This window comes from Martes martes, assembly GCF_963455335.1.
Source record: "Martes martes genome assembly, chromosome: 7".
NCBI classification, from domain to species: Eukaryota; Metazoa; Chordata; class Mammalia; order Carnivora; family Mustelidae; genus Martes; species Martes martes.
The window spans coordinates 115,936,679-115,954,172 of NC_137894.1; the positions used below are offsets into that span (position 1 = coordinate 115,936,679).

Consider the following 17,494-nt stretch of genomic DNA (forward strand, 5'->3'; position numbering starts at 1 on the left):
CTTATAGAAATTCCCACTGACCTCATATCCCAGCCACTGATCTAGAGTAACTGCCCCATAAGGACACATCAGGTGTACCACAGCTCCTGCCAAAGGCAGCTTCTGTATCTGCTTTACAGCTGTGAATATCTAACCGCTGGATAGAGTTGGCTGTTGACCTTGTGAAGTATGCAGCCACATACCTACAAATAAAACATGTTTATTTTATGCAAGTCAGGTCTTCACCTTTGGTGGTCTGTTCCAAAAGTAGGAAGTAGGTTACTTGATGTTGTTTTAGGTTTGTTTTCTTAGATTTGTAGTTCCTTTTCTGTCTTCCCAGTAAATGGAAAATAAGCCACTGTCTATGTTCCAAGCAACAACAATCCACAGTACTTATTATTCCCATTGTCTGGACAAACAGCTGCAGCTGAAAGGCTTCATTTGCTCGAGGCAGGACACAGTGAAACCATTGTCTAATCCAGGTCTGTGAGTTACCAAGGCCAGGTCCTGTGTACTATATCCAGGTGCCCTAAAGAGAAGAGTTCATGGGATTCTTTTTACAACACACTTGCCTTTGAGTTTCAGGGTGATATTTTTCAAGTCTATTTAATATTCATTCCACTGTAAAGAATTTGTGTTTAATTAATTATCTATTGAGTGCTTACTGTATGTGGCTACTGTGTTTGTAGAGGTGAATACATTGATTCAGACTTTAAAAAGCTCAGAGTGTAGCAACTGTGCAAATAAACATTTTCAATACAGCAAGATAATTGCAGTGGTAGAAGTCTTTAGTAAGTACAGTGGCTAACAAAAGAGGAAGTGACCAACTCTGCTGGAGTGGTTATTGAAGATGAGAAAATTGTATAGGGCATACGATGATGGGTAGGAGTTTGACAGTTGCTCAGCTGACCTGTGGGTGTCTATTTCTGTGTCATGACTAACTGTGGAAACCATTTATGCATAAACATCAGCATGAGATTTAAGCAAATAACTACTTAAAGGTAGAAAAAATTCATTGTTAGTTGGCAGGAATGCTGTGTTCCTTTACACCTTTTAAATAATTAGCTTTGTGTTAAGATATAATTAAAACCTCTTAGCAAAATACAGAAGCCTTAGAGGGGGCAATGCTTTTTACTGGCATCCGCTTCGTAAAATACATTGCAAAGCAACCAGCTATTAGAGTTCTTTCATTCTGTTGCATCTGCTTTGGGGAATTTAAAGTTAAACAGACAAGATGAAACAAATTTGCAAGTTTATGAAGATTTTGCTTTGTTCTTTTTTCAAACTGCTGAACTTGACAAATGAATATTCTTGGGATACATGCTTTTCAGGTTTTTAGGAGGAAAGCTTTAAACTACATCTGTGACTGTTTTCAGGGTCTACACTGTGTGCTAAGGTCTCAGTGGTTAGTTGCTAATGAAACTATCAGTTTATCAATAACTATCTTGTTAGAGCTAATTATGAACCCTATTATGTTATTGCTTTTATTATTATTCAGCTCCCTTATGTATTTCTCACTGTAGCCTTGGTTTTTTTTTTTTTTTTAAGATTATTTATTTGAGAGAGAGTATGCAAGTGAGGGGAGGAGCAGAGGGAGAGGGAGAGAATCTCCAGCAGATAACCCACTGAGCCTGGAGCCCGATGTGGGGCTTGATCCCACAACCCCAAGACCATGACCTGAGCCAAAACCAAGAGTCTGGTGCCCAACCGACTGAGCCACCTAGGTGCTCTTCACTGTAGCCTGTTTTGTCTCTCATTATTCCCCTTGGGATAAATAGGGCAAATTGAGAGGAAAATGGGAATATTTCAGTTTCAGATGTTTGACTCAGTCACATTGTGCCACTTTTCTTTTAGGGCTATGTGGATTGATAAGGGTACTTGCTACCTAGTACACATTTTTGAAAGGGTGTGTAGAAAATTCTAGAAAATGGGGAGCCTGCTTAGAAATAGTGACTGGCAGCAATTACAAAGGAAAGGCTGGGATTTTCTTTGTGTTTTGGTTTGTTCTGTTCATTTTTTATCTTAGTTATTGCAGTGGCTGATGTTTTGGTACTCCACAGCAAGCTAAGTATTATACAATGACGGCAGAGTTTTCTGAAGCACTGCATTTGGGAAAATGTATTTAAATATATGCAGAGATCATGTAATAGATTTAATGGCAATAATCTATGCAAATCCATTTGATTGTAGTGTAGGATAGTCATTATCTTATGCAACTGTATTACTATGTAAATTTAGTAATATGTTCCAGAGGAAACTGTATACTATACACAAAGAATTGTGCAAAAATGATATATTAAAATCAGTGCCTTCTGGTTAATCCAAAATGATTAAAAGGAAAAACTACCTTAAGTTTATGAATACGAGTCAAAGAAAGAAAAAAATATATTTCATTTTTAGATTATATAAATGGTGGAGAACTTTTTACTCATCTTTCTCAAAGAGAGCGTTTCACAGAGCACGAGGTACGGATCTATGTTGGAGAGATCGTGCTTGCCCTCGAACATCTCCACAAGGTAAGATGCTCAATCTTTGGGAGTTCATTTTTTTTTTAATTTGTTAATTGAGGTAATGCTGGAGCTAAAAGAGCTAATGTTTTAAAACATCACTGTCTTCGTGGAGATTGTGAAAGTACGCTTCCACATTATTGCTAATTTTCTCAATTCTGTAGTTCCCTTTTTACAAATCTATTTTTTTGTAGTTCCCGTGATACAGATTAAAAAGGTAGAACCTGGGCAGTTCTTTAGTTTTGTTCATGAAAAATCCTAATGTTCATTACCAAGTATCATTAGAATAAAAGCTTTTCATTCTTAAGATAACCTTTAAAATGAAACCACAAGTCATAATATATATTTCCTTAATTGTGACTTACTCCATTGCAGACTCTGCCTATGTGTCTGCAGGGTATATTTCCTGATTAGCTTGGAGAATATGAGTTATTTGAAAAAAGCACCTGCCATGCTACCCAGCTACCCCACTCTCCCACTCTGGTTTGTCTTTGCCTATGTCCCTGAGGCTTTCCCTTGTTCCCTTTCCCTCCCTCCTCCTCCAGTGCCTCCCTGGAGCGTGAACTCAGTTGCTAAAAACTTTAAGTGGATTTCATGTCTATGGTGCTGTTTCAGCTCTATTAAAATCAGTTTGAACTTTAAAAAGTATATATTATTTCACCTACTATTAATCTGGACCCACGAAATTTTCAACGAAGTTTCTTGAACTTAATGAGGAAGCAGTATTATAGAAGCAGTCCCTGTGTAGACTAAGTGTGTGTGTGTGTGTGTGTGTGTGTGTGTGTGTGTATTTCTTCAGAAAGCACTCGAATAATTTTCATCAAGTATGTGAGACCATGAGACCAGTGTGACTTGAGTCACTACATTAGGATGAGACAAGTACATCGTAGAGCCACTGTCCATTGTCATGAATTCAGATCCTGCACTGGATTTGAGATGAACAGCGATTAGAGTGGTGACTATGGAGCATAGACAAGGGTGAAGAGAAACGAAGGGAAAAGGCAAAGAAGAGGGAAGAAAAGGGGCAGGGAGACTGGGATTACCAGATGGGGGCAAGGGACGGGAGGGGCTGTAAGAAAAGATGGCGAGAAGATACAAGCATAGAAGGAAGGGGTCAGAAACAGGCGATATCTAGCCCAGAGCAGAGCCAGACTAGGCAGGCTGGGGCTGGGAGTCAGAGTCAGAATGAAGAGGACTTGATGTACAATGCAAACGGGAGCAGGGAGAAAAGGCCCCGGTGGGCATGGGGGGTGGGACGGCAGTGCTTGGAGAGAAAGGATAGAGGAGCAGGAAGGGAGCTGACACCTTCCTGCTGTGAGGGAACAGATACCCCATTCCTTTGGGTGGAGTTGTGTGGTGGCCAGCTTTTGCCTGTGAGTAACTCTGTGGGGTATAAAGTAGTTAGAACATCTTCATACATGAACCAAATTAGGCCCAGGAATGGGCCAAAAATATCTTTGAGTTTTATGCTTAGGGGGTATTAGATGTAAGTTTTAGTGATATAAAAATGGTGGTGGAAATCCCCATAAATACCAGAGTAAAAACAAAACAAATATGAAGTTCCGATGGGTAAGCTGGTAAACTCATTTTTTGTGTGAAAACTTTAATTCCACTAATTCTGTTTATTGAAGGAAAAGCCAGGAACATCTGTTATTATTAAACCAGGGTAATCAGAACCACAGAAGTAGAGAACATGATGAATATTGTATATATGTGTAATTGATATGGAGTGAAAGTAATATAGCAAATCAGACCTCAGCTTAGTTTCTCTTTTTCTTAACTACCCTAAAAAGATAAATACAAAGAGATACAACATAAGAGATATTAAGCCAGTAATACTAACCTTGTTACAGCTGCTAACATTGAGTTTCTCAGGAAGAGACAAAAATGGAGGACACTTGGAAGTGATGAGGTAAGACAGATAGTAACTGAGTTATTTCTAAAATGGCTTCCAAAGTTTCTTTAAAAAAAAAAAAAGTCACACTGATTGTTAGATGCTTATGAGGCTGTAAGTCAAAAGTTCAATAAATTGTAGATATCACCCTTTCTTTCCTGTGAAGTTCTGGGAGGAAAATTGCCTTGCATTTTTCCTTGTGTAATTTGTTGTTTCAATTTTAAGAAGTTATTATGAATCTGCTTTTTCATATGCTTAGTGTTATAGAAAGCAGTGTGTCTCAGTTTAAAAACATTTAATTCAGGCTGACATAACATGAAATTTGCAATGCACATCTATCAAGAACTTCTTGTATGACTTGTATAGATTTATTTAGCTGAAGAAATAGCTGGAGTGTTTTTACTCTAAAACTTACACACAGAACAAGATGGAAGGATATATAAATTTTATCCAATTGACTTATTTCACTTATTTGAAACTACTGATCAGCTAAAATTAACCTATGATCTTCAGCCTTTGTGTTTAGGAGCCTATTATTCAACAAGTCTTTATTTATCTATTTGACACTGTACTGGATACTAGATGCTAGACAGATATGCATCCTAGACAAATGCATGAAAAGTGAAAACAGCTAGTGTATGTGTGGTTATACCAAGACAAGCAGAAAATACCTAGAAAATCTCAGGCTTTTTTAGGTAAGTACAGTGTATATTTAGGAATAAAAACAAAGACAGGAGCAGTGTGGGATCTGGTTAGTCAGGAAGGTCTCTGAATCCATTAGGAAGTGAAGAAAATCATCTCCAATGAGGACTAAGAAGATAGAACAGGAAGAACGGAGTAGACAGTGGTCAACAGAGAGACTCCACAGAAGCTGGTCCACCAGGAATGGATCTTCATTACACTGAAAAGGAAGATGTGGTAGGAGAGGTGCAGGGAGCCCAGCAGATGAATGATGAACCCTAAGATGGACAAATTCACATGGCCCTAGCCAGTGACAAAGGCATTATAGCATCCTGAACAGGAGAATCCTTTTTCTGGTTTGTTTTTACGGTAGATAAAGACTTTCCTAATTCATTTTTTGGAAATTGCTATTTGAAGATGCATGTTTGTTTGTTTTTACAGTTGGGAATTATATACCGTGACATTAAGCTTGAGAACATTCTACTTGATTCTAATGGCCACGTGGTGCTGACAGATTTTGGTCTGAGTAAGGAGTTTGTGGCTGAAGAAGTGAGTATTATATTTTAATTTGAAGTTAGTAACAACAGAATGTAAATGATTTAAAAAATGAGTATAGAATAAGCATTTATCAGGAGAGTACCATATGGATTATGGATTTTTGTGCAGGTTTGCCTAGAGGAACATCTTGACATAAATGACTGTAAAGATTTTTAGCTTAAAATTACCATCTTGTTAGAATTGCAGTAAACCTTTGATGGTTATATCGGAATTCCCTAGTTTAAAACAAAACTATGCATTTAACTTTCCCTATAAAATATAACTGAAAAATGTAAATAAGCCTTTGGACCCTTGAGAATTATGCCTTAGTTGGTAACCAATAGAGAATTACAAAACAAAGGACATAGAGTTTACATTGTATTTACAAAGTAGGACATGTCCTGATGTCCCTTTGAATTCACTTGATAAAAATGACAAGGATCTACTAGACCAACTTCTTTAATAACCTTGCTGTTTTTGCTCATACGAACTAAAATGTAATAGGTAATGTGCAGGTTTTAAATATGGAAGACTTTGCATTTTCAGTATTAATTAGTACATGTTTACTATTACATATGCATTTAATGACATTTTGAAATGTACATCTGCTAGTTCTAATTTAGATACTATTTACTTAGCAGTTGTAATGAAAAATACATTTTTATACTACTGGTTATGCAAAATAAGGAGGTAAATTTGAGTGCCAGCTTTTTTTAATCTAAGAAATTATTGGTATAGAATACAGAATTACAGTGCAGTTTTCATAGTGAAGGACTTTGTGGTGTCAAACACATCATTCTTGAGTCCCACATCAGGTATGTCTGTTTCTAGTTGTTTGCTTTTTACAATATTGCCAAAGCAGTCCTAGGTGAATTCGTAAGTGCTGAAAATATAGAACTAAAGATCCCAGTTTTTTATCGTATCCGTAGTCATTCAGTTCACTTATTCAGTAAATATTTATTGACCACCTCTTCTGTGCTTGGTACTAGATAATGCAATGGTGAAGAAGGTCGAAGTGGTATCTGCCTTCATGAAGTTGTGGTTATAATTATACTGATTATCTCTAATAGAAAAATCGTAGTTATAAAATGGATGAATTTTTGAGGAATTTACTTCAAAGTCTGATTTTAAAACTTTTTCTCCTTTGTAAAACTTTTCGTGGCAACTTCAGTAAGATGTGACAGGTTAAATATGTTTACCATGGCTTCCTCACCAAATCCCCTATGCAAAAGTAAGGGAGTAAAATAGACACGTTCTCAAAAGAGAAGAAAGAAAATGGCAACTAAATTTTGGAAGATGGACAACAGGAAATCTAGTTGTAACTCAGATAGCATTTCTGGTCACAGTTGAATCCTAAGCTAGTAACATGAGAATCCCCAAAGCAAGGTAATTTCCCCTTCTGGCTCCCAGACAGGGTCAGGAATTGAGGGCACCAGGTGTCCCTCAAAGTAGGAGCACAGGGGATATGGTTGCAAGTCTGTATGAGAAACAGGGAGCCCCCTCCGAGCTGCAGACTACCTGATTCACCTAGGCCACCATGCTTTCCTTACCTTCAAGGAGGACTGAGAGTGTTAACAAGAAAGCCTGCATTCAGGGACAATGGCCTGAAGGTGAGGACACAACAAAGGAACTAGTGGTTGAAGTGAAAAATGACACAGTGAGTCATGGAGCTCCCATGGCCTCTTTCTGCCTCTTCATTTTGAGAACATGGCTTCCTACACAGGAGTTTAGAGGGTTCCTCTGAGAAACTGAGAACAGAAACTCTGCAGATGCTATCAGGTGGTGGTGTTGACAGTAAACTAGTCCAGCCAGATTCTTCTACAGAAATGTCTATGACTTGACAAGCCCAGTACGTACCACAGAACCACATTTGTGATAAAGTCACTGTTTCTTTTTCTATTTTGATTTCACTATATTTCAGTGATTAGTTTCTTGTGTCTCTATTCCAATGTGATTATAGTTTCTTCTGTCATGCTATGCATTTTAAGCCATTGTTTTGAGAAGGGGTCGGTGGGCTTCAAGAGATGGCCAAAGGCTCCTTGGCATGTGAACCCACGTGGAGAGATTTGGTGATCGCCTTCTCCTCTCTCCATGGAACCATCCGTGCATTTGCTCATTCACTCCATTAGTATCTGCTGAAGGCCTTCTCCGTACTAAACATTAGGCTGAAAAGAATTGCTTAGTGACTCCTGTATTTATGGGTATGTGTGATTGTTTGACAGACTTTAGCCCTGGGACACAGCAAAAATAAACAAAAATCAAGCATGGGTCAGAGTTGCTGAGTTCTAATGCAGAAATACAAATTAATCAGAAATGCCATGTGACAGGCACCTGGGTGGCTCAGTGGGTTAAAGCCTCTGCCTTCGGCTCAGGTCATGATCCCAGGGTCCTGGGATCGAGCCCCACATCGGGCTCTCTGCTCCGCGGGGAGCCTGCTTCCTCCTCTCTCTGCCTGCCTCTCTGCCTACTTGTGCTTTCTGTCTGTCAAATAAATAAAATCTTAAAAAAAAAAAAAAAGAAATGCCATGTGACTAAATCAACCTGGCCTCTCCTCACAAGAGAGACTTGTGTGTTCCGTTAATCATGTCAGCAGCTCCTCGGCAAGGGAACAGGGGAGTTCTTGTCTGATATCATAGGTCTTGAACACTTAGTTGTTTAGGTGCAAAAATGAAATATCAGTTCGGGGGGTACCTGGGTGGCTCAGTTGGTTAAGCATCCAGCTCTTGGTTTGGCTCAGGTCATGATTTCAGTGTCATGAGATCAAGCCCTATGTCAGGCCCCACGCTGAACAGAGTCTGCTTGAGATTCTCTCCCTCTGTGCCCCTCCCACTGGTCTCTCTCAAATAAATACATAAATAAAATCTTTTTCAAAAATGAAGTACTGGGGGGCGCCTGGGCGGCTCAGTGGGTTAAGCTTCTGCCTTCGGCTCAGGTCATGATCTCAGGGTCCTGGGATCGAGCCCCACATCATGCTCTCTGCTCAGCAGGGTGCCTGCTTCCCCCTCTCTCTCTGCCTGCCTCTCTGCCTACTTGTGATCTCTGTCTGTCAAATAAATAAATAAAATCTTTATTAAAAAAATGAAATACTGGGACTCAATCTGAGGTGGAGAAATAACTTATAGATTTTATTATTCACTGAATACAACCTAGCCGCATTTAATATAGTTATGTGTTAGCGTCTGTGTCATTAACTTTCCACTTTCATCTCTTCCCCTCAGACCACCAACTTGTTCTTCCTCTTCGCATAGAGGTTACACTGTCACACTAGGCTTCAGGTTTAACTCTCAGGGCTGGGAGAGCTCTAAGAACTCTCTGAGACTCCTACAACAGGATCTAGTGGTTCTTTGCTCCCCTAATTCTACCCAGCACCTATTCAGCAAGTTTCCCTGCCTAGACTCTTTCCACCTTAAAAATATTCCCCCCAAACAATTTCTGTTTTGAATAGCTAGCATTCCCTTTTGGTTTCATGTGGCACCCTGACTCCCTCATATAAAAATACTGTCTTTCTTGGAATGAGTTTCTTTTTTGTCCATCCCTATTCTACCTTGTTGGTTTTCGGTTTAAACTGAGGAGCTTAAGGAGTCTCCTCCTTGGTTTCCAGTGTATACAGAAAGATTCTATAACTCCAGCTCCAACTGACCTCTCTCTTCTTCCTCTTCCTCTTGGTCTTTTGTCATAATTTAAGCATGCCTAGTCCCTCCTGTTTTAAAATTTTAAAGATGGATGGGTGGATGGATGGATGGATGGACGGATGGATGGATGGACCAATAGATAAACAAAATCTATTCAGAATTCCATATTCCTTTCCAGCTCTTGCACTGTTGTTCTCAATATTTGTCTGCACACTCTCTTTACTTACCCACATGTCACTCCTTGATCTACTCCAATTTGGCTTGCACACCGACCGGCTGACTTTAAGCCTTCTTGTCAAGGTCACCATTGACCTCAGTTTTAGATACTCTGTAATCTTTTCTTATTTGACTACCTAGTAATGTTGAGCAGATATTGCCTCTCTCCTTGGCTCACGTGACACCACACTCCCCTGGCTTTCCTTTTCTCTGTCACTGTCTTTTGCAGTCTCTTCCTCTTCTACCCAGGGGTTCCTCTCTGTTCAATACTAGGTGCTCTCCTCTCTTTATGCTCTACTCTCTCCTTTACGCTGATGATTCCTCAAAATACATGGCAACCCTGACCTCCCTTCTGGACTCCAGATCCAAACATGCTCGTGATATATTTCCATGTGATGCTCTCATAGACTCCTTGAGCTCAACGTATCCAAAACTGAACTAACCTTCCCCCATCCAAATATGCTTCTCTTTCAGTATGTTGCTGTTTTGTGTCTGATAGATTCTTCCCTCACTGGGTCTGGGGAATCTATTTCTACTAATTTTTAGGAATTTACTGAGTACAAAAAAACATATACTTTTAAAATAGCAGTTAAAGTTTCTGCTCATGGTGTAATATTCTTCTCTCTATGTATTCATTAATTGAGTAATTGAGCAAATATTAATTGAGTACTATGTGTTGAGTATTGTACTTAGACCCTAGAAATAGAGTGATAAACATAACAAATTTCTTGCCCTAATGAGCCTATATTCTAGAGGTGTTTGTCAAATATGCCTATAAGTAATTATTTCTAGATTATAATTTGCTAGACTGGAGTGAATACAGGATAAAACTGGTTTATTGTAGAAATCTTTAAAATCTTTTATATGATAATGGACACTTTACAAATTTGATACTTTTCATATGTTCTTTTCTCAGTCGTAGAATCTGATAAATCCCTTGAGATTCTGAGACTAAAAGAAGACATTTCTAAATATTTGTAGGCTAGTCTGTGTCCTTCATAGAATCTCATGAGAGTACAATTCAGCAAACATTTGTTGAATTCCTACTGTGAATCAGACATTCTGCTGGTATTGGGTATATGATTCTAACACTGAAGACTATAAAGATATTTAAAGGGGGTCTGTTTTTACCTGTTTATGAACAAATAATGTCAAAATGATACATTAATGTCCTATTAGTTACCCTGTACTTACATATGGCATATGCATTCTCTGTTTTCATAATTTAACACTGAACATTTAAAAATATCATAACAGATTATTAATGTAAATCTACAGGCAGCTAAATAAAACTAGCAGAAAAGTAATGTCCCCAACATTTAAAGTAGAAGTAGCTAAACTAATCATACTGCCATGGTAGCTGTACTTTAAAGGAAAGGCCTATGTATTAGTGACTATTTTCTCTTTCCAGAAAATAGAAAAATACACCTTTGCTTAGTAAAGGGGATGTGATTTATTAATTTTTTGAACATGTAAGTGGCCTTTGTATATAGTGGATAGGACATGTATTGAAGGAAGAGGGTCTTTTTCAGGTCTCCCATCTGTAGCTTATGACACTGGGCAAGCCCCAGTCCTTAGCATCTCTCAGTCTTAGTTTCTTCCTCTGTAAAGTAATAGCGGTCATTTCTAATTTATAGGATCATCATATCCCACAATCAGCTGATGCTCATGAAAGTATGTTCTAAAGTGTGAAGAAGTAAAAAATACTGGTTTCTACTTTTAAGACATACTGTTCAAATTTTAGATTACCGTGAGCAAAACTAAAATATACAGATGAGAATCTTAAATTACTCTCCTTTGGGGCATCTGGGTGGCTCAGTTAAGCGTCTGCCTTTAGCTCAGGCCATGATCCCGGGTGGGATCGAGCCCATGTCGGGCTCTCTGCTCAACAGGGAGCCTGCTTCTCCCTCTCTCTCTACCTGCTGCTCTGCCTGCTTGTGCTCTCTCTGTCTCTCTGTCAAATAAATAAATAAAATCTTTAAAATAAAAATTACTCTCCCTCTTCTGATTTGTAGGAAAGTTTTAAATTATGCCTCTCTTTAGTAAATGACTAGTTAATAATATCATTTGCAGTATTCTGCTGTTGTGACATATTCATCTCAGGATGCCTAGGTGAGGTTCGGGATCCTTAAAGAGCATGTTTGCTTTAGGAATCAGATAACCCTACTCTCTAAGGAAGCTTTTGTTCCTTCTGTCCCCTTCCTCAGTTGATTCGTCCTGGTGTGTGTTGACAGTTCTTTTCATTTGTATATGCTCCTAAAGAACGTATTAGGTTGGGGTGCCTGGGTGACTCCAATGGTTAAGCATCTGCCTTCTCTCAGGTCATGATCCCAGGGTCCTGGGATAGAGCCCCCACCCACATCCACTTGGGCTCCTTACTCAGCAGGGAGCCTGCTTCTCCCTCTGCCCGCTGCTCCACCTGCTTGTGCTCCCTCACGGGCTTGTTCTCTCTCTTTATCTGACAAATAAATAAAATCTTTAAAAAAAAAAAAAAAGGCATGTATTGGGTCTCTGTAAATAAGTCCTATCAGTTATTCACCAAAATCAGTGACTCTGGGATAATTTTAGTTATTTTAGGGTAAATGTTGAGATGGACGTGTTGGGAAAATAGGAGATCTAGAAACCAGTCAGAGCATTTTTCCATTGTCCCAGTCTTTCTTCTACTTAAGCAGTATCACACAATATACAGATGCTAGCACATTAGTTTCTGCCATTTTTGGTAGAGTTCTTCTGCCAGATATCGGAGTGGATTCCTTACATTTGGATAGGAGGGGGGAGGGAGACAGACAGGGCTTTGCCCTCAGATGTCTGCCTCACAGATTGCTTTATAACTTTTCTTACAGTAGAAATTACTGGCTCTGGTAAGATTTACTGTAATACTCTTTCTAATTTTAAGGCAAGTTCAGTGCACAAGTTCAGAGGGCAGGTTTAATGTAAATGACATCACAGTGCAAGTGGGGACAGCTTTTTTTTTTTTTTTAAGATTTTATTTATTTATTTGACAGACAGGGATCACAAGTAGGCAGAGAGGCAGGCAGAGAGAGAGAGAGGAGGAAGCGGGCTCCCTGCAGAGCAGAGAGCCCGATGCGGGACTCGATCAGGACCCTGAGATCATGACCTGAGCCGAAGGCAGAGGCTTAAACCACTGAGCCACCCAGGTGCCCAAGTGGAGACAACTTTTAAGTGGAGTGTCTTTTCACAGAAACTTCTGTAATGTAGTCCATTTGTTCAAATCAGGCTTAAATATACGTAATTTTTATTTACTTGAAAATTATATTTAGCAGTCACATTTTTCTTTTTTTTTTACATTTTTCTATATTAATATAGAATGTATTCATCTGAAAATAGATCATTTTTATCTATTTTCTAAAAAGAAAGACAAGGTACTTAAAAGCCATGCTGAGTGTCAGGGACTTTCAAAGACTTAATGGGTATTTAGCAAAAAATATTCTGGAATATTAACTAACATTGCATAAGTTTGATTGAAAAATGCTTATGTCTTTCAAATTCCTTTTTAATTTTTTATGTTATGAAATATTTAACTATCATAAAAATGTTTAAAATGATACAACAGAATCTGTGCACCCACTATCCACATATACAGTTATAAACATTTTGCGTTTTTTTCCCACTCATTCAGCAAACATCAGTTGAATGTCTGCTGTGATCCAGGCACTGTTCTATCTGGCATTGGAATCTAGCAATGAACAAAATAGACAAAAACAAGTAAATAAGTAAAATACATATGAAATGTGTTAGATAGTGGGAAGTTACCAGAAGACAAATACATTAGGAAAAAGGAATAGGGAATATTAGGGTGAGAAGAGGTTGCACTTTTTTTTTTTTTTAAGAGGGGGTGGGTAGGGGCAAAGAGAGGGAGAAAATCTTAAGCAGGTTCCATGCCCAGCTCAGAGCCCAACACAGGGCTCGACCTCACAACCTTGAGATCATGACCTGAGCTGAGATCAAGAGTCAGATACTTAATGAACTGAGCCACCCAGGCACCTGAAAAAGCTGGACTTTTAAAACAGGTTCAGGAATGGTCTAGCTGAGAAGGTGACAGTTGAATAGAGACATGAAGGAAGTGAGAGCATGAGCCATATCAGTATCTTAGTAAAGAGATTTTTAGGCAGAGAGATCAGCATGAAAGATCCAAGGTGGGAATATGCCTGGGCTGTTTGTGGAACAAGGAGGAATACAGTGTAAGTGTACAGAATGAGTGAGGCTCAGAGTAGTAGCAGGAAGTAAGGACATGGAGGAAGGATTGTACAGATCATGCAGGGCATTGAAGACTGTTGTAAGGACTGTGATTTCTTTAAGTGAAATGGGGGCCGTTGGAAAGTTTTGAGTAGATGAATGAGGTGATCTGACTTGTTTTAGAAAACTAATTCTGTTTGCCAGGCATGATGTTCTTATAGTGGGGCAAGTCTAGATACATGGAGACCAGTTAGGAAATTGTTGCACTAATCCAACCAAAAGATGGTAATGCTTTAGATGGTGGAGTGGCAGAGTAAATTGGAATAAGTAGTCAGATTTTAGATACATTTTGACATTAGAGATAATGAAATTTCTTGATGGGTTGGACCTAGATTTGAGCGAGCAAGAAGAATTGGGGGAGCCCTAAGGTTTTTGGCCAAAGTGGCTGAAAGGATGAAGTTGTTATTAACTAGCATGAGGTGGGCTTCTGATGGAAAGATTTCAGGTAGGTAGAAGAGTGCATTTAAGCAGCTTGAATTTGAGACTATTAGACTTACAGAGATGTCAGCGGGCAGTAGGAGATCTGAGTCTAGAGTCTGGGGGAGAAGTCTCATGTAGAGATATAAATGTGGAATTTGCCAATATGTAAGTAATATTTAAAATCATGAAAATGGAGGAGAGGGGCACCTGGGTGGCTCAGTTGGTTAAATGTCTGCCTTCTGCTCAGGGGTCCTGAGATTGAGCCCCGCATTGGGCTCTCTGCTCAGTGGGGAGTTGCTTCTCCCTCTCATTCTTCGTCCCTGCTCTCTATCTCTTCTCTCAAATAAATAAATAAAATATTAAAAAAAAAAAAAAAGAAATAGAGGAGTGTATCAACAGAGTAAGTACAGATAGGAAAGAAAAAAGGAAAAAGCTCTGAACCCCAGGCCTCTCTGACTTGAGTAAAAAGAGGAGAAGGCGCCAGCAAAGGAGACTGGGAAGAAGGGACTGGGAAGCCCGAAGAAAATAGACAAGTGTGTTGTCTTGGGAGCAAGTGAAGAAATGTTTCTAGGATGAACGCGATCAACTATGTCAGGTACTGTTGTTAAGGACAAATAAGGTGAGGACTGGAGATTGAGCATTGGCTCAGTCTAAATCTCAGGAGAGAGCTAATGGGAACTGACACATTGTCCTCCAACCTGAGGCAACTCCGTAAAAAGGAATAGTGAAATCATGTGAGGAGGACACAGAGGATGGAGTGGGTCAAGAGAGATCTTTTTATTTTAAGGTAGGAGAAATGACAGACATATGCTGGTTGACACATTCCTGGAAAGGAAGTAGGGGTCAATATAATAATGGGGGTGGGGAGAAGATTGCTGGAATGCTGACCTTGGGAGGAATAAACTCAGTGCATAAGTGGGGAAGCTGCCCTTAGCTAGTGGCCTCATCAGTTCAACCTTAGGAAGAGAGAAGGGTGAGTTGCTGGGCCCAAATGCACGTGACTGTCAAGAAGTGCTAATGGGAGCTTATGGAAGGTCTTTTCTGATTGCTTCTATGTTCTCACTGAAAGTGAGGAAGGAAAAGGAGACATTGGAGTTTGAGGAGAGAGGAGAAGATATAAAATAAGTAGCCACGTCTGTGGGAGAGTGAATGGATTAGGGAATGAGTGTGTTTTTTTGCCATTTTTTTTTTTGCCATCATCAGATTAATAAAATCAAATTTACTAATCTTTTCATATTTATATTCAATTATTTTTAAAAATTTTAATTGTGGCAAAATACAATTTTTTAATTTAAAAATTTTAAAACAAAAGTTATCATCTAAACTATTTTTAAGTGTACATCAATTGTATTAACTATATTCACATTATTGTGCAACAGGTCTCTAGGAATGTTTTATCTTGTAAAACTAAACTCTATACCCATTGAGCAATAACTCCTCAGTTTTCTCTCCTCCTAGCCTCTGGCAGTCACCATTTTACTTTGTGTTACTGTGAGTTTGACTACTTTAGATACCTAATATAAATAGAATCATACAGTATTTATCTTTGTGACTGGCTTACATCAGTTAACATAATGTCCTCAAGGTTCATTAATGTTGTAGCATGTGATGGGATTTCCTTCTTTTTTAAGGCCAAGTACTATTGTAATATATGTATATATCATACTTTGTTTATCCATTCATCTACTAATGAATATTTGGGTTGCTTTGACTTATTGGCTGTTGCAAATAATGCTGCGTTGAACATAGGCATACAAATACCTCTTTGAGATAATGCTTAAAGTTTTTCTGGATATAGATCCAGAAGTAGAATTGCTGGATCATATGATTATATTATTTTATTTATTTCCCCCATGATAATTTTATTTTTAATTTTTTTTGAGGAACATCCTTAATGTGTCCCATAGAGGCTGCACCATTTTCCATTCCCACCAGCAATGTGCAAGCGTTCCAGTTTCTCCACATCCTCATCCATACTTAGTATTTCTGCCTTTTTGATAGCAGCCCTCCTAATGAGTATGAGGTAATATCTCATTATAGTTTTTATTTGCATTTCTCTCATGATTAGTGATGTTGCACATCTTTTCATGTGGTTTTTGGTCTCTCGTTTATCATCTTTGGAAGAATGTCTGTTGAAATTCTTTGCCTGGTTTTTAATCAGGTTATTTGCTTTTTTCTTGTTGAGTTGTAGTTCTTTATATATTCTGAATATTAACCACTTACCTGATACGCAATTTGTAAATTTTCTGTCCTGTTCTGTAGGTTGTCTTTCTACTTTGTTTCCTTTGGTGCAAGGAAGTTTTTAATTTTGATATTGTCCCATTTGTCAGCTTTTTTTGCCTGTGGTTTCGGTATCATATCCAAAAAATACTTGCCCAATCTAGTGTCATGAAACTTTCCCTCTGTTTCTTCTAGGAGTTTTATAGTTTTAGGTCTCGCATTTAGATCTTTAGTCCATTTTGAGTTAACTTTTGTATTTGGTGTAAAGTAAGGGTCCAACTTCATTCTTTTGCATGCACTTGTCCATTTTTCCCAGCATCATCTGTTGAAGAGAGACCATCCTTTGCTTATCATGTGCTCTTGACACCCTTGTTGAAGAAGATCATTTGACTGAGAGCACAGTAAAGTTTATTTCTGGGCTCTTCATTTTGTTCCATTGCTCAATATGTCTGTCTTAATTACACTACAAAGATGTATTGTTTACTGTAGCTCTGTAATACGTTTTGAAAACAGAAAGTGTGACACTGCCAACTTTGTTCTTCTCTTTCAAGTTTGTTTTGGCTATTCAGGGTCCCTTGAGATTTCATATGAATTTTAATTTTTTTTTATTTTTTCAAAAAATGCCATTGGGATTTTGAAAGGAATTACATTGGATCTCTAGATTACTCTGGGTATGGTAGTATGGACATTTTCAAATATTATGTCTTCTAATACACAAGCAGGTGATGTCTTTCCTTTTATTTCTATCTCCCTTAATTCCTTTCACAATATTTTATCATGTTTATTGTCAGATCTTTTGACTTATTGATTAAGTTATTTCCTGATCGTTTTATTATTCTTGATGCTATTTTAAGTGGGATGTTTTCCCCTTAATTTTTTTTGGATTGTTTATTGTTAGTGCAAAGAAATGTAACTGATATTTGTCTGTTGATATTTGTGTGTAACTTTGCTGTATGTGCTTATTCTAGTTTTTGTGTGGAATCTTTAGGGTTTTCTACGTATAAGATTATGTCATCTACAAATAGAGATAATTTTATTTTTTCCTTTCAATTTTGGATGTCATTTGTTTGTTTGTTTGTTTTTGCCTAACTGCTCTGGCTAGGACTTCTAGTTCTGTATTGAATAGAAGAGGTAAGAGCAGCCTTCCCTTG

At 38.3% G+C, this 17,494-nt stretch overlaps 1 protein-coding gene across 1 annotated transcript in view; it reads left to right on the forward strand.

Moving 5' to 3' along the window:
- The window catches only part of RPS6KA5 (ribosomal protein S6 kinase A5), a 180,750-nt gene that overhangs the window by 100,592 nt on the left and 62,664 nt on the right, over positions 1 to 17,494 (forward strand). The window contains exons 4-5 of the mRNA XM_080809601.1: positions 2,380 to 2,495; positions 5,503 to 5,610. Coding sequence (XP_080665727.1) covers positions 2,380 to 2,495; positions 5,503 to 5,610 — 224 coding nt within the window. The remainder of the gene's footprint in view (positions 1 to 2,379; positions 2,496 to 5,502; positions 5,611 to 17,494) is intronic.